We start from the raw sequence: 25,518 nt of genomic DNA, 5'->3' as shown, positions 1-25,518 counted from the left end.
GCAGGTGCTCCAATCAATGTAGCTCTCTCCGGTGCCTTCTAGAAAGTTCTTAATTGGCCCCAGGTGCCTTGATTACCCTGGAGCAACTGCCATTTTGGTTCCCATGGTACTAGGGATTTGCTTAGCCTGGGACTAACATACCTGTTCCGCAGTACTTTCCTGTAGCCATCCGGCCTTGCTCCATCACAATAGATACTGAATCTGACCACAGGACTTCTGTGCCCATTGTTCATCCCCATGGACGTATCTTTGCAGAGCTCCATTGTCTTTCTTGAAGCTTGTAACATTGCTTCGCTCCTGCTTGAGCCAGTGAGCAAATACAGCCCTTGAGTATTACTTTTATTTACTGAGGCATGGCAACTGAGGGAGCAGTCAAGCTGCTGCAAGCTGCTGCGTGACATCAACGCCCGCCAAAGTGGACAGACCCTCTCATTTTTCCAGCTAGCTCAGCCAACCACACTTTGGGGACTCACAGCACCTCACACAGAGCACTTCTAAGGGGCTTGGGTCTGCTGGCTCTGAGAATGAAGAAAAGAAACAATTATTAAAGAATAGAGACTAGACTCAATAAGTGCATTACACAGACACCTTTATTTTTTCCCCATTAGCAATCCAGAACAATTCCATTCAGAGACTGAGTTGTTTTGAATTTCTGTAATGTACAGTGTAGATTTCTTGATATCACCAGCAGAAGGTGGGTTTCCAGAACAGGGTGCTTCTCTGGGACTAATCACTGGAATGGAGCATATCTGATTCCTCACATGCGAAATAAAATCAGGAACACTGAAAGTATCCTTTCCATTATTCATCTTTAAATGGAAACTGAGGGTGGTCCACAAGTCTAAAAAGAAAACAGTTATTAAATACCCCATGTAATTGCATTACTAGGCCATTTGAGTGCAAAACACAGGACTCTCAAAGAGCAGACATGCAATGGTATCTATCTGTTCTAGAAGCAGCAAAGAATCCTGTGGCACTAACAGACGTTTTGCAGCATGAGCTTTCGTGGGTGAATACCCACTTCTTCAGATGCAAGTAGTGGAAATTTCCAGGGGCAGGTTTATATAGGCAAGCAAGAAGCAAGCTAGAGATACTTGACACTATCTGTTCTAGGGTTTTCTTTAGGCCCATCACTGTACTATCTCAGCACTAGTGCTCTAATGTATAGTCTCTACTGAGAGGACATTACATTACAGCACAGTTTATTATAACTAATACCCGTGTTCACCTGGAATTTAATAAAGCTTGGAGAAAACATGACAGAATGGTCTCATAACTGTCTGTGACTGCCTATGGCAGAAGGCTGTTACAAAAGATGATTATTCTCAGTAAATAGTGAGGCTAGAACAAATAATAGTGGGCTTTTATGAAGCGGGAAAATTTGTCTTTAAAATACAGAGAGGCCCAAACTATAAAGTTAAATTCCCGATCTGGATCCAAAATGTGGGTGTGTTTTGGTTTAGCCCATTGCAGGTATAAAGGCCACCCAGATCAAAGAATGTTTAATCTAGACCCAAACTTCTGCAAAGATCAGGGTTATTAGGGTACAGCTGAGAATTGAACTCCTTGCACCCTGTGGCACTGTGCAGAGCTGGGGGGTGGGTAGGGAGGGAAGAGCGGTGTATCCACAAAAGGACAAATTTGCAACTCTCTGATCCTTGGACTAATTCCTAAAATGCTCTCTGCTATCTGGAGATTGCTGGAGCACAGCAGCACCCTGGCCACACTCTCTCCCCAGAAGTGCCTTCAGCGAATCCCCTGTGCCAACATCTTGGAGGGTATGGCACAGGACCTTGCTTTGTGGGTTCTTCACCACCAGAGAGATCCCTATGCTGATGCCACTAGAACACAACAAATACCCTAGGGGGCCCTGGACGAATCCCAGAGTTTCCAGAACATTGGAAACATTTATAACCCTTAGGATGATGAGACAATGACATTGGCATTCAAGGGAAGTTGTTATTTTGCCTTGAAACTGGAGCAAGGCTAAACGAGATAAATGACTACTAGGAATGTGTTGGGATAACGGGCCAAATCCTGTCATCGTGGGGGCCTCGGGCACTGGTGCACCTCAGTCTCTCCTGTTCACTGCCTGTGGCACATAATTTTCTAGTCTCTAGTCTTGTCGGTCACAGGATATTAGAGAGACAAGGTGGGTGAGGTAATATTTTCTATTGAACCAACTTCTGTGGGTCAGAGGGACAGAATCAGGTCTGTAGGGAGCTTGCTTCTGATGAGCTGAACCCCGCTCTTCTGGCCTCCAAACAACCAGGGCCGGCTCCAGGCACCAGCTGAGCAAGCTGGTGCTTGAGGTGGCAGATTCCAAGGGGCGGCTTCTGTCCAATCCTTTTTTTTTTTTTGTGCTTCGCCGCTTCCGCCGCCCCTGCAGGTTTTTTTCTTTTTGGTTTGCTGCTCCTGCTGCCCTGTAGGGGGCGGCAGCGCTGAGGAGGGGAGCTGCTGGGAGCGGTACCAGGTATCCAGCAAGCCCAGCACAGCAGCCCGCCCACCGGAGCGGCGTGGAGCCCTCCCAGCAGGCGGCGCGGCAGGAGGGGCCGAATGGTGAGTGCCCCGCTTAAGGCAGCCCTGGCTGCCCCCTTCTCTCTCCCCGCCCCCTGCCCGCTAGCTGGGGTGTGCACTCCGCTGCCCAGGGTCTGCAGGGCTGGGAGTCCCCCTGCACCCGCGTGCCCGTCGCCCCGCAGGTGTTTTTTCTTTTTGTTTTTTCTTCCCTTTGTTGTTCCGGCTGGCCGGCAGGCAGGTTTGTTTCGTGCCCCACCCCCCGTCACTGCTCCGGCCGGCAGGTTGGTTTCATGCCCCCCACCTTTGCTGCTCCAGCCGGGGCAGGTTGGTTTCCCGCCCCCTCCCTTTGCTGCTCCACTCGGGCAGCAGGTTGTTTCTCCCCCCACCGCCCTTTGCTGTTCCAGCCGCTGCGCAGGGTTTTTTTTTTTTTTTGTTTTGTTTTTTTTTGCTTGGGGCGGCAAAAAAGCCAGAGCCGGCCCTGGGTAGCAGGACTGTCGAGAAGGGAGAAAAGGGAAAACGTACTCATCTTCCTTCCCTCAGTGTAATTCAGTGAGCAGCACTACAAGGGCTAAAAATAACTAACTTCTCTTTAAAGGAAATTGCTTTCCATTTAGCTCAGGTTGGGACCAAAATGCACTGGCAGAGACAGCTGGGCCCAAAACTGGGAAAGAGAGCGCTGTAGGTCAGGGCAAAGGTAGTTACATAGTGGCTCTGGATTAGAGTAGCTGGGTGCTGGAGGTCAAAGAGAGGTGGATTGACAGACACATGTGGGGCTCTAGGTGGTAGGCCCAAATATACCTGCAGTGTATGCCCCTGGTCTCACCCCTTACAATAACTGGTTGCTTGACCTTGGCTTGAGAGACGAGCCAGGCAGCCTTCAAGTGTATGCCCATATATTACACTCCCACCATACCCAGTAACACTTTAGCGCTGTTCCTTATCTTTCTCATTGTACTAACTAACCCATCTGGCTAGGCAGAAGAAACACACAGTGTCTTTGTTCATTGTTCACACATATTAGTAAGGATATAAGAGTATCAAAAATCAAACCCCAGCTTCTATCTCAGACTAACAAACAGGCCTATATACTAACACCTCACTCCTGCAGCCCAGGTGTGGTGCATCACAGGTAGCTGGGCTCCTTGGAGATTATGGGCCAGATCCACAGCGGAGACTGCTCCATTTTAGCAGAGAGTGACTCTCAACATGCCTGAGGCAATAGTGGAGCAATGTAACAAATCCTATCATGGCTCATTGCTGTATTCTATGTTTCTCTATTGGCCACATTGTTTGCATTACCTCAAAATATTCTGGGCCAGGTCAGGAGCTGGTTTAAATTAGCATAATGCAAGTGAGTCAAATTCCCTTCTCTGCTACACAGGTGTGACTCAGTGGTGTACTAAGAAGGTGGAAGTAAGAGGAGCATCACATCCCTTGACCTCAATGGAGCTGCGCTGATTTACACTCACTGGGGAACTGGAATTCTGCGTTTAAAGCTAAAGTCTTGACCCTTCTTTGCAGTGTGAGAAAAATCCTAGTGCAAAACAACTGCACATTTTGTTGGTCGGGGGAAGCAGGATTCACAACTGTGACGGGTTACCTGGGGTGCAATCTGGAACTGGGGTACCGCTGAGCCCTCTGTTTTACCAGCCTGGGTTCCCTCTCACACTGTGACCCTGTGGCAAGCTGCAAACCCCTCCAGGTACTGCACTGGTAACTATAAGACCATCTGCAGGACGTGTGTGTGTGTGTGTGTGTGTGTGTGAGAGAGAGAGATTGAATTCATATTCTAACTGTTGTATTTTCGATAAACACAGCATATTGCCTTTTCCCCTGAAAAAGATCCCGTGTGCTTCTCATAAGCATAACATAGATCCCAGGAAGCAGCTGCCAGGTACCTGCAGGTCCTAGACTCATGAGCAGCCAGGGAGGCTCCATGTGCTGCACTCGCGCCTGCTGGCACTGCCCCCACGTCTCCCATTGGTTGGGGTTCCCAGCCAATGGGAGCTGTGGAGCCGGTCCTTGAAGCAGGGGCAGTGCATGGAGTCTCCCTGGCTGCGCATGCATCTAGGGGCTGCAGGGACCTGACGGCCACTTCCGGGAGCCATGCAGAGATAGGGCAGGCAGGGAACCTGCCTTAGTCCCCGGATCCCCGCTGTGCTGTGGACCGGACTTTTAATGGCTGGTGCTGACCAGAGCTGCCAGGGTCCCTTTTTGACCGGGCTTTCCAGTAAAAAACCAGACACCTGGCAACCCCACGCTGATGGCTTGACAAAGATCAGGGAAGGGGTGGAGCTGTTGGATCAGCCACTACACAGATCCACCAGCTGTTTCCTCCTTCATCCCAAGGAGTTGGAGAGCAGCAGTAACAGACACTACGGCAGACTGAAGAGGCTGTTAACAGGATGCAATGGCTTTGCTGCCATTCACCATTCTACGCCCCAACAGAATTCTGGGCAAAGCTAATTGTTGTGTTGTGAAATCCCGGTTTGCATGCTACTGAGTGACGTCAATGCCCGCCAAAGTGGACAGACCCCCTCATTTTTCAAACCGGCTCAGCCAACCACACTTTGGGGACCTACAGCACCTCACACAGAGCACTTCTAAGGGGCCTGGGTCTGCTGGCTCTGAGAATGAAGACAAGAAACACAAAGAATAGAGACTAGACTCAATAATTGCATTACACAGACACCATTATTTTTTCCCAATTAGCAATGAAGTGCCATTCCATTCAGAGACTGAGTTGTTTAGAATTTCTGTTTAAATGCACAGTGTAGATCTCTTGACATCTCCAGCAGAAGGTGGGTTTCCAGAACAGGGCGCTTCTCTAGGACTAATCACAGGAATGGGGGAAGGAGGTGAAATGTATGCTTGATTTTCCTTATGCGTGAAATAAAATCAGGAACAATGAAAAGATCCTTTCCATTATTCATCCGTATACAACTGTGGGTGGCCCAAAAATCTAAAAAGAAAGGTGACATTTATGAACAATTCACCCATAACTATATTATTAGGACATCTGAATGCAAAATGCAGGGATCTCAAAGAGCACACGTGCAACACTTTCTACCTGTCTAAGGGTTTTCTTTCATCTCTGTACTACCTAAGCACGTGAGTGCTCTAATGTACAGTCTCTACTGAGATGACAGTACGTTACAGCACAGGTTGTTGGGTTCAGTGTTAGGGTTGCCAACTTTTTACTTGCACAAAACCGAACACCCTTGCCCCGCCTCTGCCCGCCCCTCCTTAGAGGCCATGCCCCTGTCCCACCCTTTCTCTGAGGCCCCACCCCCACTCACTCTACCCCCCTCTGTCGCTTGCTCTCCCCATCCTCACTCACTCGCTTGTTTTCACAGGGCTGGCTTAGAGTGTTGGGGTGTGGGAGAGGGTTAGGGCTCTGGCTGGGGGTGTGGGTTCTTGGGTGAGGCCAGAAATTAGGAGTTCAGGGTGCAGGAAGGGGCTCTGGGCCGAGGCAGTAGGTTGGGATGTGGGAGGGGGTGAGTGCTCCGGCTGGGGGTGCGGGCTCTGGGGTGGGGCTGGGGATGAGGGGTTTGGTATAGAGGAGGGTGCTCCAGGCTCGGATTGAGGGGCTTGGAGAGCAGGAGGGGGATCAGGGCTAGGGCAGGGGGTCGGGGCGTGATGGGGGGGTTGGGGTGCAGGCTCCGGGTGGCGCTTACCTCAGGCAGCTCCCGAAAGCAGAGACATAGCCCCTCTCTGGCTCCTATGCACGGCCAGGTGGCTCTGCGCGCTGCCCTGTCTGCAGGCACCGCCCCCACAGCTCCTTCTGGCCATGGTTCCTGGCCAATGGGAGCTGTGGAGCCAGTGTTTGGGGCTGGGGCAGCATGCAGAGGCCCCTGGCTGCCTCTACACATAGGAGCCGGAGGAGGGAAACGCTGCAGCTTCCGGGAGCTGCATGGAGCCACGGCAGGTAGGGAGCCTGCCTTAGCCCTGCTGCACTGCTGACCGGACTTTTAAACGGCCCTGTCAGCAATGCTGACTGGAGCCAGGTCAAAAACCAGACACTTGGCAACCCTATTCAGTGTGGGTGCTGGGTGGTGTTGGTAGCCTGTGATCAGACTAAATGATCTGATTGTCCCTTCTGGCCTTAAACTGCATGACTCCATTCCAGTCCTAATAGCTATGATCGTAAGTACATCCTTTGGGTCAGTATAATACAAAACCTTATTTCTTTGTGGCGTGACCACTGCTGCCTTTCTTCTGCCTCTCCACAGAGTTCTAAAATACTGCAAAGTATTATGACTTACGGTTCTAAACACACATAGGGGCGGTTTTTGTTCATCCCATCAATGGTTTTCATGTCCTCCTCAGAGAGCTGGAAGTCAAAAACCTGACCCAAAAGACAGGATCAAACATTGGGTTATTCCTGCAGGATGCATGTGTATTGCCAGAACTACAAGCCTCATGTTATAGGAAAAGGAAATGAAATAGATATATTAATTTGGGCCTGCTCATTCCACTGTATTTTAGATATTTCAGAGGTGAAGGGTATGTAGCTATGTAACTGTTGTGATTTTATTTTCTGTGAATTTCACCTTTAAACTTCTAGGAATCTGCTGTTTGCAGAGGCAGCTGCCATTTTGGGAAATAAAGGGCATGTTACAGAGGAGATGCACACTGTGCTCTCTCATGTAGATGTATTCCTTGTTTTGTTCTTTCCCTTAATCTAGAATAAATCAGTCAGTCTGATAGTCCTTCGGTATGGAAAATAGAACAACTGATCTCTTTGGAAACTAATTTATCTAGGAAAGCTGTTTAAGACCCTGGACTCAAATGGGCAGGGGAGGACATAGCAGAGTTTGGAGAGGACCCGTGGTCTAGGCAAGAGGCTGAGGGCAGGAAAGGGGCACACTCCTACTGGCAGATCATTTGTCTTTCCAATGCTGAAAGGGGCCTATATTCTCATCTGATATCAAGAGTAGCGTTAGTCATTTTGGAAAGGGCTCCACAAATCAGTTGCTCCCTTAAAATGTCTCCTTTGGGAGGCACAAGGAGGACTCCAGCGTTTTCTCCCCCCATATTATTATTTGTTCTCTAGTGGGTGCCAAGTTACACAGTTCAAATGTTAAAGTGGCAAAAGCCTTCTCTAAGAATAGAGAACCTGCCTGAGAACTATCAGACATTGTGTAGCGCAGTTCTCAGGTAGGATCCTGCAGTGCCATGCTGTACAAGGGCACTAAAGTTTGCAGCCCTCTACAGTGTCCCATCTAAATCTGCACATCTTATCCTCTTCTCTCTGCACTCCTGTTTTACCTGGAAGTTTTCTTCAATACGCTTCCTGGTGTAGGTTTTAAAGAGGACCACGATTCCACGTTGCAGCTGGTAGCGCAGGGCTACTAGAGCGGGGCTTCGGTTGTACTTTTTGGCAACTGCACCCAATACTGGGTCCTCCAGCAGAACTGGGGTGCTTTGGTCTATCCTAGAAGGGAAACAGGGAGCATTTCTGGGATGAGGAATGCAGTCATCTCAGCCTAGTGATGACAATACCTGTATAATCTAAAGATAACCTGGTAGGTCTTTTCCAGCTCTCATTTTTATTCTAGAACTCTATAAATACCAGATATTTTGAAGACAGAGGGTACTTTCCCCTCCCTCCAACCCATTTATGAAGTTCTAAACCTGGGAGCACAGTCCAGTTTCTTTCCTTACCAGGTCTTGTCTCTCTGTGATCCCAGAGCACAATAGGCTTCAAGGAGGATATCCTTGGATTTGCAGAAGGCCAGTAATTTGCCTTGGTTGAGGTAAGGGTGACATTCAACCTGCAGAATCACCCCCCAACCCAAAATTGAGATTTCAGACCATATAAGCAGCAGCAGTTAGACAAAAGAAATAGCAGTTGTTATGTCGAGGGGATACAGAATGTTTAAATATCAAAGTAAATTTCAATAAAATATCCTACAATTAAAATACAGCCTGGCAGTGCAAGTGACCATGGGATGCAGTTTAGCTGATAACAAATCCCCCCAAACAGTTTATCTAGTAGAGGACAGTGAAGCCAAAACATGGTGTGTGGGGACAGGCTTAATAAGGACTTATAAACTGAGGTCCAAATCCTGGCTGCCTTAAGCATGCGTGTTGTCCCCGTGACAGCTCATTAAGTCTTCTACAAGCAGGTTTTGGCCCATCGTGTATTGTTATGCAGCTAGGATATGGATCAATATCATGTCCTGGACCAACACTGCCATTAAAGCCCTGGCTATTAGTTATAGTGAGATAATTACTAATGGATGTTCTATGGGTCTTTATTGGGACCAGTTGTAACTGTAGATATGGACGATATATCACGCTCATTCTAAGCCCTTAGTTTCAGTGGCTGCTAACTTCCCCTCATGTGGTCTCTTGGTCTAAAATTTCTCAAGCTTGCTCTCAACTCACAAGTGATTTTTTGAGGAGGAGGAGGGAAGAAATTGAATCAGAATCAGTTTTTGAATTGTCCAAGTATGAAACAACAGTTTTTTCCTCAAGACAAGACATTTTTCAATATTGAAATTTAGAAGTTTAGATTTACAACTTCAAAGTTACCTTCTACCTATATATAATCCTCCATATAGAACTTGTACTATGCTAAGTTTAAAAAAAAAATTACTTGAGAGGTAAAATTACTTTCAACTACTGACTGTGGGATGCTGTGCATATCCTGTGTTATTTTGCTTATCATATATAACTCAATTCTTTCCCTTTATCCAGCATGTATAGAACACATCTAGGTATCTATGTGAAAGGTAGGCAAATAGATTAGACAGTCACATTTCTGAGTATGAGTTTGGATAACCTGGTAACAAAACATCCTCACATTCCAAGCAGAGAAAGGCTGGTGCTCTGAAAGTCCATTCCCCTAGCAGGGGAATGAGGTAGCAGGAGAGGAGATCTAGATATACAGGGAAGCAGCTGGGTCTGTATTTCTCCTGCCCCTCTTAACACTGTTTCCTTTACGGGTATTTTCTACTTTCTTTTTTTGTATTTTCATTAGTTTTTCCATAAATTTAGGGATGGGCACAAACAAAGCCCTTGTTCCAAGCTCCATAGAATTATGGTGGGTTTTTTTTCAGAACTTGAACCTGAATCTATAGCTGCTAATGGCCCCTGTCTTTAACGTCAGCTGTCGCAACACCCACAAATTCTGAGGAGTTCAATATCAGGGTCTAACTGTTGTGGGTTGTGTCTATTTGACGTGGAGCAATAAGGAAGTTTCCCTTTTGATTTAAAAGGCTGGACATAAGTTCCTGCTGAGAAAGACATTCTGGAGTTTCTGCTTCCTGTAAGCACTGAGGTTCTTCCCCTATAAACGAAACTCTTCACTGACTACAAGTTCTGAATTTCTTCCAACTCAACACTTTTAGGTCTCCATCCAAAGGTCAGAGTTTTACCTGGTTGAGAACAGGTTTGTACTTGAGCCCTGGTTTGTTCAGGATCATCTCCAGCTGTCTGATGTTGAAGTTGGACACTCCGATGGACTTCACCAAGCCTGCGTCTTTACATGCCTCCATGGCCTGGGAAACACAACAATGGCCAGTTCCATTATCACTACTTGTAGTATAATTTCCATAAGACTAGAAAAACTATGCTCAGCTGGGCTCACTCCATATAAAATTATTTTACCAAAATATCATAACACATACAGTAGGGGATATTTGATTTGTTCTAGAACAAAACTCTGATTTAGAGACAGTCATTTTCCAACTGTTCACTTAGGCATCAGATCTCCATCCAATCCACTGAAATAAAGTCATCTTTTCCCCCAGTAGAAAGTAGACATTCTGGCCACTGCCTCTCCCAGTTGTTTTCTCCCTAATTTTTCCCTCAGACATACAGAACCTCAAAGACATAGCGATACCCAAACACTGCTAGTGAACAATACAGAAATAACGGTACCACATAAGTATGGGAATATTAACACCAGTTTAAGAGCTTTAAAGCAAAAAATAAAATAATTAAGTATGAAAATTAAATACTGAAGGAGATGGACAAGTGCAGTGATCACCATTAGCGTGTCTGTATTTACCGACAGTAGCCATGCCGTGGTGTCTGAGATGCGCCAGTGTTTCCCTGCTCTGATAATAGGACATGACTGCAGGGTCTCAGATCACAAGCAGTGCTATGATAACAATGATATGGTGCCAAATCCTGTTTACTTTTTCCATTGAATAGAAAAAGCTTGCTAGAGTCCACTGAAGGGAGGGCACATATCAGAGGGGAAGTTTTAGCTTTTTCCTTTTAAATGAGGGAGTTTAGTTAATGCTCATGAAAATGAGGAACCAATAGCACTAATTAGAACCTGGGATAATGTGAGCCGACACTAGGCTAACTTCCCCCAAGCTCTACCAATGCACCGTGATTCTGACCCGATGCCCCTTTGTGTTTCATTTCTGGCCTCTCTTGATATAGAAGCATCAATGGAATTAAATTGACTGATGGATTTTGTAATGTGGGTAAGCGTGGACAGACTTTGAACCTAGCTCTTCAGAGCTGACAGGCTGGCCCACTAATAAGCTGCAATGCCGAGCTACTCCAAGAGCATTAGCTAAAGAATTAGGGATCTGATGGAGTCCTCATCTTGGCTGACTCTCGGGCAGAGTATTTCATCCCGTTCCCTCCTCTGTGGGAAACATCACCTGTAAAGCCCAGACTACAGTTCTGTCCCTGAAAATGCCTTTGGCAATATCCCTGTCCTAAGACCAGGAAAGGCCAAAGCATCTCAAAGTGAGGGTCTGCTTTACAAAGTGATTCTGTTAAAAAAAAAAAAAGGACACGTGAGATTTCCCCCTCAAATCTGCTTAGTTCACACTTAAAAATATATTTCACTTAACTAGCTGCCCTTGAATACTCAAGGCTGGAGCAGGGTAGGACCTTAAAAGGGAGGATACTGGCTCAGTCTGGGTGGGAATCTGGTGTGAGCAGAGCTAGAGCTCCCCAGGAGACAGGGGTTGTTTCCTGGGGAAACTGCGTGAGCACACTGGCCCCTGGGCCCCCTGAGGAAGTAGAGGGACTGGCTTTTCTATACATTCTCCTTTGCCCTCTAAAAAGGTCATATGGACTGAAAAACCCCAGAAGTTTGAGCACTCTCTGGGTAACAGTCTGCTGGTTGACTAAGGAGACTGGATGGGCTCTTAATTAACACTGTGTTATTCATGTCACTCACCTCCCAAGTTTGACGCAGATCTACAACATCGAAAATGACTTTTCCATTTTCATCCTTTGGCAATATATCGGTCCCAGGCTAAAAATAAAAGGAAAATCCCCCTTGGTCATGATACTTTTTACACAAGTGGATTTTAACTATTTTGTGACCAAGGAAAGAGTTGTAAGGAGAAGGAGTGAGCGAGGGAAGGTGTTGAACTCTAAAGCTGGATAAAAGCTATAGAATGGTTTTAACTAAATTGTGGAAATGGCAGAAGTGCTAATTGACTTTTTTGTTTCAGTTTTCACTGCAAAGGTTAGTACTGATTGGACCTCTACCCATGAAAATGAGGTAGGATCGGAGTGCCAGAACAGGAGGAGCCAGGCGGCCATGGCGCCCCCCCCCATTTTCTTACCAGTCATAAGGGCGAGTGACAGGAGGCAGAAAGGAGCGAGAAGGGAACGGGGTCTTGGGGGGGAGAAGCGCCATGGGAGTGGGGCCTCTGGGGAAGTGGCGTCAATGTGGGAGCGGGGTCTTTGGGGAATAGGCAGTTTGAGGGCGGTGGCTCAGGGAGAAGGGGTGGCATCAGGGCCGAGGCTTGGGGAAAAGGGGTGGTGTGGGGCCTCGGTTCGGGCACCTGTGCCCCCCCCGCATCCTTTTAGGGTACTCCCGCCACTCCTGCATAAGATATGAGGGTAAAATAGGGAAAGAACAAGTTAAAAATTACTTAGATATGTTAGATGTCTTGAGTCACCCGGGCCTGATGACTGAGGAGATATCTGAACAATTAGCAATTGTCTTTGAAAAATCATGGGAGATGGGAGAGATTCCAGAGAACTGGAAAAGGGCAAATACAGTGCCAATCTATAAAAAAAAAGGGGGAAATAATGACAACCCAGGGAACTTCCTAACTATCAGGTTGGTTAAGTATTGGAATAAATTGCCTAGGGAGATTGTGGATTCTTCATCATTGGAGATTTTTAGGAGCAGGTTAGACAAACACCTGCTAGGAATGGTCTAAATCAGTGGTTCTCAATCTATTTACTATTGTAGGCCGTATCCAGTACTACCTGTATGACCCTGAGGATGTCACATGGGCCGCAGCTCTGTGTTGATTGGGCTGCAAGTGGCACGTGGGCCACAGGTTTGGGAACCACTGGTCTAGATAATGCTTGGTCCTGTCATAAGTGCAGGGGACTGGACTAGATGATTTCTTAAGGTCCCTTCCACTCCTGTGATTCTGCCTTGAACTGAAATGAAGGCCTAGAAATAATTGTGTGTCAATAAGAGGATACCTGTTGATACTGGAAAATTAATTAGCTCAGCTAAGCACAACTTTGATAAGAAATTCTGTTTATACAGAGCACACATGTCAAAAGCAATTAGTGCCTAGAGATATTACAGATGAAACATATGTGGTGTCACAGAAAACTAATAGCTTCTCTGACAAAAAGAAAGACGTTTGAATTAATGAACACATGATTAATACGTTAAAGAAGTTATAGCTGATGACAAGTGATACCAGTAACCCAAGGTTAGTTTTATAGATTAGTGGTGAATTTCCAGAGTAACTAGAGTTAGCTTTTGATCATGAAGTGTATATTTGAATTTACAGCATTTCCCAGACAGTTTGTGAATTTGCCAGTCCACACACACGCATATATATATTTTAGTGGCATAGTGTGTACCCAGGAAGAATATGATGTTTTAACAGCAAGCATTAAAAGCATAACCTATGTGCTGAATATAGTTTGATTGTCAAGGCCAAAAATATTTCATTATAGACCGTGCTTCATGCATTAGTTTTTCTTTTGTCTTTTGCCTTCCCCTTGAACACCCATCATAGGCTACTTCTGCAGGCTGGACGTACGACTAGATGGACTATGAGTCTTTTTCAGAACAGCTCTGCTCTGGCCCATGGATATACTACCAAACATTTGTTTTCCTGTGTGTATTTTTAAAATAAATGTTTACCTTTAGAGACATGGGGTTGTGGATAATGAAGAGATCAAGATAGTCAAACTTAAGTTTCTTCAGTGATTGTTCCAGGCAGCTTCGCACAAGTTCAGGACGGTGAAAGGTACTCCAAAGCTGTAATGATTCAAACACAACTGTTTTTTCTGAAGAAGTCCTCTCTTGTCTCTTCTTGCTGTAAAAACCACTTTTCTAAAATGTCTTAGTCATGTCAGACCACTGGCTTTACCTTTTTAGCAGAAGGGTTGTGTTGTGAGATGGCTGTGTGCAAAGATGCACATGAGAGGAAGAAGTGAATGTTTCCTGAAGAAGCAGGGCGAGCGGCTGAAATGCAGCCAGGATGTCAGAAGTGCACTTGGTCTGTACAGGAACACTATGTGAGGCCATTCTCAAGGTTAAAATCTTTTGGGCTAAATTTGTTGTCCTTGGTTATTGGGAGTCAATCTGTTGTCTGACTTCAGGAGTCGGCCCTGAATGAAGTAGCTGTGTTAGCTTTGCTTTCACAGAGATAGAGATGAGCCTTGTGCTCAAACCTGTAACTTGTTATAGAATGTCGTTTCCCAATTCTGTGAATAATACTCCCCTAAAGGCAATCCTTTTAATATTGGCCTCGACATTGGCAACATTCTTCATAAATTAGACAAAATAATTAGCACAGGAAGCAGTACGATAAAAATACCGGTGTTAAAACAAAACCTACTTACCTTTCCTGTATAAAATATGTCCTCTCTTTTGACTGTTCCATCTGCAATCTTCTCGTGAACGGCTCGGCCAACCTCCTCCTCAATCCCATATACAAAGGCTCCATCAATATGGCGGAAGCCAACTTCAATAGCCACCTTTGTAGCCTCCTCACATCTACTTTTTTGAACCTACCGGTTAAGAAGGTGTAGTGTCAATCTCTTTGGCTTAGGGATATTTCATACCAGTCATCTAGAGCTTTGATCCCCATCTGAAAGACCCGATGTGGAGTTTTTAGATTCTGATACCTTCACACTTAGAATCTTTGAATTTACCTTAATGGAAATTCAAAGATTCTGGGCCTGATCCTCTGTTGCCCAGCATCTTGTGTCATCATCTACACCACAGCAAAGTAAATGGAATGTAGGTGTAAAAAGCTACTATTCAGACATAGCAGGTTTTTTACTCCCACTATGCACAGAAGGAACTAACTCCTTGAAATGCAGAGCAACAGATTATCAGGCCCATTATTTCAGCTTTCTTTTTACAGGATTTAAAGGATAATCAGTACAGGATCCTGAGACCAGGAGTGAGGAGCTGTAAGAACCAGATATCAACATACACTATGGATTAGAACCCCCAGTCTAACTGAGCTAAGCTACAACCTATTTATTTAAAAAAATTTTTTTTTATGATTTATACGCCAAACTCATGATTTTGTCAAAACTGAATTATGCTTTTGAATTCTTGAGTTTGGCAGGACCGCATTCCTTTCATGAGTAGTTGTAACAAAGGCAACTATTAAAACTGTTTGGTGAGAACTATGATTTCATGAACGCTTGATGGTTCTTGGGTAATGACCCAGCTTTCTTCCATCTAGTTACATCTTGATGTGATTAAGATTAATAATTGAAAAATATCTGACAACAGCCATGCTTCCTAGAGGAGAAATCTCTGTTGAGGCATGTGTGATTCTCTTTACACCACTCTGGCAGTGTGATGCGGCCTTAAATTCCCCCCACTTTAGAGTGGTGTCTTAGCATAACTGAGAAACAGGCCTGAGTGAACAGATGCAGTTTACACAGACTGCAGTGTTTAGGAAAGTCATATTTTAGGAGGTGGCCTTTTTTGGGAGGAGTACAGACATCATATCAGTCTGGCTAATAATGTGCAAAGACTGGAAAAACTCACTGAGACGTAGGCCTCTACATCATTTAAGCTTTTGAAAATGTTATCCTTATGAACTAAACCCAGTGAGGTAATTCAGGTGTGATCACAATTTTACAAAACTGGGGACACTAAAACAAAGGGGCAAGTAAGATGCCCAAAGGTTACATAAGTGAGTCAGAGGCAGAATCAGATCTTCTGACTGCAAGTCCCCTGCTCTGGCCATTAGACCCATCCCCTCCACACTGGGATCAGCAGGTAGCAGCAGGGCCGGCTCCAGGCACCAGCGGAGCAAGCTGGTGCTTGAGGTGGCAGATTCCAAGGGGCGGCTTCTGTCCTATTTTTTTGTGTGTGTGTGTGGTTCGCAGCTACCGCCGGCCCTGCAGGTTTTTTTCTTTTTGGTTTGCTGCTCCTGCCGCCCTGTAGGGGGCAGCGGCGCGGAGGAGGGGAGCTGCTGGGAGCGGTGCCAGGTCTCCAGTAAGCCCAGCACTGCAGCCTGCCCACCGGAGCGGCGTGGAGCCCTCCCAGCAGGCGGCGCGGCAGGAGGGGCCGCATGCCGAGCGCCCCACTTAAGGAAGCCCTGGCCGCCCCCTTCTCTCTTCTCCCCCCACCCCGCCCGCTAGCTGGGGTGTGCACTCCGCTGCCTGGGGTGTGCAGGGCTGGGAGTCCCCTTGCACCCGCGTGCCTGTCACCCCGCAGGTATTTTCTTTTTGTTTTTTCTTCCCTTTGTTGTTCCAGCTGGCCGGCAGGCAGGTTTGTTTCGTGCCCCGCCCCACTTCAGTGCTCCGGGTGGCAGGTTGGTTTCCCGCCTGCGCCCTTTGCTGCTCCGGCCAGGCGGCAGGTCGGTTTCCCACCCCCCCTTTGCTGTTCCAGCCGCTGCACAGTTTTTTGTTTTTGCCTGGGGCGGCAAAAAAGCCAGAGCCGGCCCTGGGTAGCAGGACTGTCAAGAAGGGCGAAAAAGGAAAATGTACTCATCTTCCTTCCCTCAGTGTAATTCAGTGAGCAGCACTACAAGGGCTAAAAATAACTAACTTCTCTTTAAAGGAATTTGCTTTCCATTTAGCTCAAGTTGGGACCAAAATGCATTGGCAGAGACAGCCGGGCCAAAAACTGGGAAAGAGAGCGCTGTAGGTCAGGGCAAAGGTAGTTACATAGTGGCTCTGGACTAGAGTAGCTGGGTGCTGGAGGTCAAAGAGAGGTGGATTGACAGACACATGTGGGGCTCTAGGTGGTAGGGTGTGCTGTAGATCAAGTGTTTTGGCAGCTCTGGGTCATGGAATCGTGTATCAGCACCACATTCACTCAAACAATAAAAACCAACAACCCCTTTTCTTACAGACGATGATATTCTTACATTTATACACCAGTAGCATCTTTCATTCTAAACTCCAAAGCACTTTTCAGACATTGTCAATAGTTTTATAAACTAATATACAGGGATCTCATCTTGCAGCCCTCTCTGGAGTGCTATGGGCAATGGTTAAAACAGTGCCCAGCAATGTTAATCAACAGGTTAAGGACAAAGAAAGCCAAGAACGATTTACTTACTGCGTCAGGGGAATAGGTACCAAATCCCAGTGCAGGAATTTTGTTGCCATCGTTCATCTTAATACAACGGTCTTTGTCAAGCTCCATCTCTTTACAGTATTTCCTTGATTCTTTACTGAACTCTGAAACTTTGCAGCACTGTTGTATGAGCCAGCAAGAGCTTCAGAAAGAAAACAACTGTACGAAGTCCTAATTTATATGCATTTTTTTCCAGGAAGTGGAGAGGAGTAGCAGCCAAGTTACAGGCAGCAGGCATAAGGGAGGGAGGAACAAAAGTGCAAATTCAACATGACAAAGCAAAATCAGAAAGCACGCTATCATAATTAAACAATGGGTGCAAAGATCGGTCTTTTTCCTCAACTTTATTGACTTAATATCGCTTCCATGTGACACAGAAAAGAAGCATATAAAAGATCTCCCTTCGAATTCACAGTCACTCTACAATGGGCACAAAGCATTTCCAGAAAAATATTATTAGGAAACTTATACCCTTTAACAAAACATTTTGAAACTAACACGTATCACATATGTTACTAAATTTTCAAACTCATCAGAAGAAAACAATAACAATTAAATCACATGAAAATAGTAGAAGAGAATTGCCTACTGTTTAATTGCTCCTATGAAGTACAGATTTGAGCGGCCCTGATCTACTGGTTCAAAGAATAAAGATAAGAAACTTTGTTATCAAAATCAGAAACAAAACATAATACCTGCATTACACAGAGACCTTTATTCTCCCCTCCCCCGATAATCTAGAACCATGCTAGAGATTAGTTGGTCTGAATTTCAGTTTAACATGTTGTGTGTAGATCTCTTGTGCGCTCTGCACTCCCAGAGAAGAGTATTTCTCTAGGACAGGGGTGGGTAAAATATGGCCCGCAGGCCAGATCCGTCCCCTCAAAGCGTTGTATCTGGCCCATGGGATTGCCACCCCCATGGCACCGCGTGCCCCGCACCGCTCCCAGAACCAACCAGAACCATGTCCCTGTGGCCCCTGGAGTACAGGGGGCAGAAGGCGCCATGCGCTGTCCTTGCCCGTAGATACCTCCACCAAAGCTTCCATTGGCCAGGAATGGGGAACTGTGGCCAATGGGAGCTTCAGGGGAGGTACCCACAGGCAAGGGCAGCGTGTGGAGACCTCCGTCCCCACTTTCCCCAGAGCCACAGGGACGTGGTGCTGGCCGCTTCCCGGAGCGTTCCCTCTCCACCTCCACACGGGGACTGGCCAGGCCAGCCCCACCTCCCTAAACATTCCTCCACAGTTTGGGACTTCTGAATTATGGGCTCCTCTTTTCTAAAGCTGGAAAGGGGACAAACAACTCACTTTGAAATTCATTCTCTCTTTGGCACTGAAGTTGCTTGGACATTAACACACACATTCCCCTAGCTATTCTCCTTATAGTTTTTTCTGATAAAGGAAGGAGTTCCAGGATAGCACTCTCTGTATTTCAGTGGAGTTAACAGTAAATTGTCACCCCCCAAACCTCATACATCTGGCTTTCAAATGCCGTCTGTATGAACATCAACCTTCACACTGCCTCTGCTGAGTAGGAACCTGAGCCAATAGGATGGGAGAAGAGAATGACTGTTAGTGTCTTGGAAGGACAATTGCCCCGAGCCAGCAATTTTTGTTGTTTGCTGAAATGTCTGTATGTTTAAATCATTGCCTCCAGAGAACAACACACACTGTGTGTTTTCGGTGGATCAGTGCAGGAATTATCTGAGAAAACATCCCGGGTCATTCCCATGTGTGAGAGTCATGGCCTTTGCCTTTATGTGCTTTGTTTCATGTTAATATTAAAGTAACAACTGTTTTCAGAGGTGCTACCTGTATGGTGCTCTGTCCTCTCCTTGTTGGTATCACTCGGCTGTGTGCGTGTGTTCTCTCTGTGTGCTGACCCAGCTCTGTGCAGATAGCTGACACAGCAGACCCAAAGAGAACCCTCAATGACCACAGAGTCTAGTAAGGTACGAAGGCACATCGGCCAGGTTTATTGCCGTATTGGACACAACGATAGTTCCCCGTAGATTACTTAGTCTACCGGGCTTGCTACTAATATGTGCCCATGGTCAATGGACTCGGCTCAGTTAGTGGCGGGACTTTCCACTGCCCCCTCGGCCGGACAAAGACGCCGCCCCAGGGATGCATTCTTATACACAGGTACAAACAAGTTACACATCACTCGTGACGTATTGAGGTGCAACCCCTCCACGTAGCAAGGTACAAACCCTTTACATAGTAAGGTGCCGCCTCTCACCTTGTACTTGTTGGTTCTATCAAAACAACTCTATCCATCAGATTACCCTTTTGCCCCTGTCATCGGGATGGGCCAGCCTGTTCTTTGTTATCTGTGTGGAATGTGCAAGTATGTGAATGTTCTGATATCTAGTGTTCAGTACCTTTTAGGTATGTATCTTCTTGCAGCATCAGCCCTTTCCTTGCCAGCTTCTGTGAGCAGGGTCTGCCTCTGGCTCACAGCTTAACTTTGCTTTATGTTAGCAAAGTCTTGACCATTATTTTAGTTCAGGCCTCAGGCCTCACACCGGGCCTCTGATACCAAGGTTTATATCTTAGGGCCTCCTCTTACTACAACAACAAGCACAAAGTTACATACTGGGGGTTTCTGCTATCTCAGAAAAGGAACTGAGCATGAAGCAAAATAAGCCCTTTAATTTTGTCTCATGCCCATCTCTGACTTGTTCAGCTGCTGTCTGCTATGACTCACAGACATTAGAGATGGCAAAGACCTACTAGGTTATCCACATCATGATGCCTGGTACAGAACTGAATACATTATTGGTACTTCAACAATAATAATCCAGCCCATTTCCCAGCAAACACAGAATTATTCCCTACAAAGCATGTGTCTGAGAGAGTTCAGATAACTCCCAGTTTATCTTCTTCATGCAAAGATAGACTAAGCAGAACTGGGAGCTGCATTATAAGAGAAAGTTCCGCTCCCTCACTCCTGCAGCCCAGTTATGGTTCATCACAGGTAGCTGGGCTTCTTGGAGGTTATTGGCCAGATCCACAGCAGGGGTACGTTGGCACAGCTCCATTTTAGCAGAGAAGTGACCCTCAACATGCCTGAGGCAATAGTGGAGCAATATAACATACCCTATCATGGCTCATTGCTGTATTTTATGTATCGCTATTGGCCACATTGTCTGCCTTACCTTAAAATATTCTGGGCCAGGTCATGAGCTGGTTTAAATTAGTGTAATGCCAGTGAGTCAAATTCCCTTCTCAGCTTCTCAGGTGTGACTCAGTGGTATACTAAGAAGATGGAAGTAAGAGGAGCATCACAATCATTGACCTCAAAGAAGCTGCGCTGGTTTATGCTCGTTCAGGAGCTGGGATTCTGCATTTAAAGCTAAAGTCTTGACCCTTCTTTGCAGTGGAAGAAAAATCCCAGTGCAAAACAACTGCACCCTCTACATGATGGCTGATGGCTTGGCCAAGATCAGAGAAGGGGTGGAGCTGTTGGATCAGCCACTACACAGATCCACCAGCTATTTCCTCCTTCACCCCAAGGAGTCAGAGAGCAGCAGTAACAGACTCTACCGCAGACTGAAGAGGTTGTTAACAGCATGCAGTGGCTTTGCTGCCATTCCCCATTGGTGATAGAATTCTGGGCAAAGCTGGCTGTGATGTTGCGAGATCCAGTAGTGATTGCTGGGAATTGCAGTCTGAGTTTAAAAACGTACGAGGAAGTGTGAGTGGGTTTGTGTCAAGACTGGGTCACAGGCTGCTACTGCTGCAAGTTTTTCTGCAGTGCTGGGATTGATGTTTTAATAAAGAAAACTCTTGTTGGATTTTACTTTTTTGGTCTTGGCCTCCACAACTGCACACTAGCCTACATAGTGCTTGGGGTGGATTTGGCCCTGAGTAGTATTTAAACAGTACCTTGCTTGGTGAACAGAGACTGTGTTATGTCTAATTTTTATGAAGTGTTGCCTGTTTTTAGATCTGTGTGAGCTAAGGAATCCACTTTGTGGGATTTATAGTCTATGGTTTCTGTTATATTCAGGGTCTAATCCTGCAAGCTGCTAAATCAAGTCAACGCCCGCCAAAGTGGACAGACCCTCTCATTTTTCAAACCAGCTCAGCCAACCACACTTCGGGGACCTACAGTACCTCACAAAGAACACTTCTAAGGGGCCTGGGTCTGCTGGCTCTGAGAATGAAGAATAGAGACTAGACTCAATAAATGCGTTACAAAGACACTTATTTTTTCCCCACTAGCAATCAAGTACCTGTAACCCTTCTGCCCCTCTGAGTTGGCAGCAACAAGGGCCGGGTTCAGTATCCAGGGGTTCTGTTTCAATAACACAATGCAAAACCGGCTCGAGCCCCCACCCAGTGACCTGGGACAATTACATACCACCCCCCCGGACACCTCTAGGAGGCAATACTTCCCCACTCGCAAGCACAGAGTCCGAGTGTAGCAAAATCCTTTTAATAAAGGAGGGAAACAATGCGGCATCACGTTGAAGAAACACCACAAACAGAATTATAACACAAACCATAAGCAACAAAAACCCACCTCCAAGTACGTTTGGCAATGTCCTTTCCCCCTTAGGGTTTTAAGTCCAATCACCCCAGAGTCCAACAACCCGAAAGTCTCTGATCAGTGCCACCCCAGAGTTTATCTGCAGAGTTTTACCCCCCCACAGCATGGGTGGAAATGGTGGGGGGGCCGCCACACACAGGATGTTAAGGGGCACCTTACATGGGCCAGGGCCAACTGCTCTGTCTCTCCTTCGAGTTCTGCTGCAGCCATCCCCACAACCAGCTCTGCTCCGCTCCACATCCACTCCACTCATTGTTCCATGGGCTGCTCCAACACGCTGCAAACTGCTCCGCTCTGCCAGCTGCTTGGCGATAGATCTTCAGGCTCCCCCACTAGTTAACACAGCACTCAGTGATCACAGCTCAGTAAGCTTAGCTCTTTTAGTGATTTCAGCTCGTAGTAGGGGAGCCCCAGTGCTGGTGCACTACTGGCCCAATGTGAATTCAGCTCAGCAGCCTCTAGATGAACTTCTAATGGAATCAAAATTAGCTCTGCTCTTTAACAGTGGAGAGAGGAGGATGTGCAATGGGTGTTCCAGGCCCTCAAAAGGAAAGGGGGTCATACCATAAGGCATACACACCAGTCTCCAACCTCTCTCATTTCACTGGGCTTTGGCACCCATGTCCCTTGTCTAGCAAGTGCTACTCAATTGATGGTAAGACTCTTTGTCATAAAGCAGTCTCATAGTTCCTCATTCACATAATCAGGATGACACCACTTTATTCCTCCTGCCCCAATAACAAAGAAATTGGGGATCCCAAAGCTGTCAAAATAACCATCCCAGGCTGCTGTGGACTATGATAAGTGGGGTGGGAGTGCCAATTCAAATAACTGAAATGCCGATGCAAATACCGGAAATTCCTTTCCACACTCCCCATAATTTACCACCAGATGTCAGGGTAGAGCTCATCCTGACTCTGCTTACATACCATTCCATTCAGACTCTGAGTTGTTTTGAATTTCTGTTTTAATGTACAATATTGATCTCTTGATATCATCAGCATTATCTGGGCTTCCAGAACAGCGTGCTTTTCTAGGACTAATCACGGGAATGGGGCAGGGAGATGAAATGTATGTCTGATTTTCCTTATGTGTGAAATAAAATCAGGAACAATGAAAAGATTCATTCCATTATTCATCGATGAATGGAAACTGAGGCTGGCCCACAAATCTAAAAAGAAAAAGTAACATTCATGAACTATCCACACTAACTACATTACTAGGACATCTGAGTGCAAAATGCAGGGATTTCAAAGAATAGAAATGTGATATTTTCTACCTATCTTAGGGTTTTCTATAGGCCTATCACTCTACTCTTTCAGCACATGAATACTCTAATATACAGTAGCTATTAAGATGGCATTACATTACAGCAGAGTTTATACTTAACACCTGTGTTTACTTGGAAGTTAATAAAGGTCAGAGAAAACATTGGGTCATAATTCTCTCACTTCCTATGGCAGAAGGCTGTTACAAGAGATAATTATTCTCAGTAAACATGGAGGCTAAAACAAGTAATAGTGGGCTTTGATGAAGATGGAAAAATTGTCTTTAAAATGCAGACAGGCCCAAACCTGAGTGTGTTTTGGTTTAGCCCTTTGCAGATGAAAACACCACCCAGATCAAAGAATGTTTAATCTAGAGCAGTGGTTCTCAAAGCTGGTCCGCTGCTTGTTCAGGGAAAGCCCCTGGCGGGCCGAGCCGGTTTGTTTATCTGCAGGTTTGGCTGATGGCGGCTCCCATTGGCTGCGGTTTGCCGCTCCAGGCCAGTGGGGGCTGCAGAAAGTGGTGCGGGCCGAGGGGTGCGCTGGCTGCCCTTCCCAGAGGTAGGGGTATGGCACAAAGAGGAAGTTTGCAACTTTCTGACCCTTGGGCTAATCTCCAGGGTGCTCTCTGCTAGCTGGGCATTGCTGGAGCATAGCAGCACTCTGGTTTCACTCTGTCCCGAGAAATGCCTTCAGCGTACATCCCCCTATGCCAGGGGTGGCGAACCTGTGGCTCCACAGCCACATGTGGCTCTTCAGAAGTTAATATACAGCTCCTTGTATAGGCACCGGCTCTGGAAATGGAGCTACAGGTGCCAACTTTCCAGTGTGCCGGGGGGTGTTCACTGCTCAATCCCTGGCTCTGCCCCCACTCCACCCCCTCCTCTGAGCCTGCCATGCCCTTGCTCCCCCTGCCCCAACCCTCCTGCATGCCAAGAAACAGCTGATCGGCGAGGCTGCCAGTGGGCGAGAGGTGCTGGGGGGAAGCTAATGGGGGGCCTACTGACGTATTAGGTATTACTGTGGCTCTTTGGCAATGTACATGTAAATTCTGGCTCCTCAGGCTCAGGAATGAGATAGCATGAGAGGATCTCTGGATGTGCAGGGAAAAGTCTGGGCCTCTCTTTCTCCTGTCCCTCTCAAACACCATTTCCTTTAATTTATTTTCTACTTTATTCTTTCAAAATTTTCATAAGTTTTTCCATGAATTCAGGGATGGGCACAAACAGAGCCCTTGTTCCATGCTACATAGAACTATGGTGGTTTTTTTTTCAGAACTTGAACCTAAATCTGAATTTGCTAATGGCCCCTGTCTTTAACATCAACTGGTCCTAACACCCAAAAATTCTGAAGAATTCAATATCAGGGTCTAACTCTTGTGGCTTGTGTCTACTTGAAAAGGAGCAATAAGGAGGTTTCCCTTTTGATTTAAAAGAAAGGCTGGACATTAGCCCCTGAGAAAGACATTCTGGAGTTTCTTCTTCCTTTAAGGTTTTCCCCCCCTTTGTGTTTAGAGAAGTTCTTTGTTTCTCTTCAAAAAACAGCAACAGGAGGAACACTTGCAACACATCTTAGCCATCATTACTGGACAAATAAAGCACTGCCTTGTATCTTAATATAGCCTTACAATATTCCATGCTCCCATTCTCCCAGGTGAGTAACATTTTTCTGTGAATTAGTGGGATCATAGGAACCGCCAAACTGGAGCAAACCAGTGGCCCAATGAGTCCTCCTTCCAAGAGTGACCTCTACCAGCTGCTTCAGAGGAAGAATCAAAAAACCCACAGTGGACAGCTATGAAATAACCCACCTCCAGGAAAAGTTTTTTCCTAAATCCCTATTAGAGTTTGGTTTATGCCCTGAAATATAAATCTCATTATTGTTGTTTTCTCATAGACTCCTGGGTATGTTGGTTTCGTGCCTGGCAAGTATGCATGACAGTTTTGCAAATGTGTTTTAATGTTATACTCATACATGATACCCACCTATAGAACAGATGTAATTATCTAATAAAGTCTCAGGTTGGTTTAAAAATGCTTCAGAAAAGTGATCAATAGTACAGATTGTATAGAGAACTCATTTGAATTTCTATAGAATATTACTTTAATCCCTATCAAATTCTATCGGCTAATCTCTATCTGACCATTAAAGATAATGGGATGGCTCAGGTGTTACTGAGAGCAGAACTTGGCTTTCACAACCCTTTTACTGACGATGATACCCAAGAAAAGCACACAGCTTGCTCTTAGGTGGAAGCTCAGTTTTGCAGGGCTAGCAGTCAGAAAATACATCTTTTCAGTTGTAAACTGAACACATTTATTCTTGAAATCACCTGAAAGACAAATATGGAACTAGGTAGTGTGGTTCTAATCTGAAAAGGGACTCTATAAGAGTTACGAAATCACCAAATTATCCAAAAGTGTGTGTGTGTGAGGGGGCAAGTTCTGTCCTCATTTACACCAGTGCAACCTCCATTGATTTCAGCAGCTCTTGATGTACAGCAGAGAGTATCACAAGTCGAACCATTGGAGCACTGATAATCTGCATGATGAGTCAGGGCCTCAGGTCCTTATTTATCTGAGTCAATGAGAGTTCGGTTATTCAGTCCTTCAAGCAATCGAGTAAGGAGCTCAAGGTTTGACCCACAGTGACT

The 25,518-nt window shown here is 46.0% G+C and overlaps 1 protein-coding gene across 2 annotated transcripts; it reads right to left on the bottom strand.

Moving 5' to 3' along the window:
- Positions 1-578: 578 nt before the first annotated feature.
- Positions 579-17,266, bottom strand: LOC120395343 (estradiol 17 beta-dehydrogenase 5-like). Of its 2 annotated transcripts, XM_039519669.1 has the most exons (10): positions 17,024-17,266; positions 14,332-14,499; positions 13,628-13,744; positions 11,675-11,752; positions 9,903-10,025; positions 8,185-8,294; positions 7,789-7,954; positions 6,793-6,865; positions 1,977-1,986; positions 579-841 (listed from the first exon to the last, which is right to left on the bottom strand). In XM_039519669.1, exons 1-10 carry the CDS (start codon positions 17,108-17,110, stop codon positions 802-804), a joined length of 972 nt encoding a protein of 323 aa, XP_039375603.1. In that variant the 5' UTR covers positions 17,111-17,266; the 3' UTR covers positions 579-801. The 2 variants fall into 2 exon arrangements, with proteins under 2 accessions (XP_039375603.1, XP_039375602.1); XM_039519668.1 differs by lacking the exons at positions 579-841; positions 1,977-1,986 and adding an exon at positions 5,211-5,479 and having other exon boundaries at positions 6,783-6,865; positions 17,024-17,264.
- Between the last annotated feature and the right edge of the window lie 8,252 nt (positions 17,267-25,518).

Source organism: Mauremys reevesii, linkage group 1, assembly GCF_016161935.1.
Source record: "Mauremys reevesii isolate NIE-2019 linkage group 1, ASM1616193v1, whole genome shotgun sequence".
NCBI classification, from domain to species: Eukaryota; Metazoa; Chordata; order Testudines; family Geoemydidae; genus Mauremys; species Mauremys reevesii.
This window is presented reverse-complemented; position numbering and strand designations above follow the sequence as displayed.

Excerpts from the sequence above, each read along its gene's own strand:
- LOC120395343 (XM_039519669.1), bottom strand. The coding sequence starts at position 17,110 with ATGGAGCTTGACAAAGACCGTTGTATTAAGATGAACGATGGCAACAAA. Across the intron at positions 13,745-14,331 it reads ACATATTTTATACAGGAAAG|CTTTGGAGTACCTTTCACCG; the intron begins GTAAGTAGGTTT and ends GAATCATTACAG. Across the intron at positions 10,026-11,674 it reads ATCTGCGTCAAACTTGGGAG|GCCATGGAGGCATGTAAAGA; the intron begins GTGAGTGACATG and ends TGTGTTTCCCAG.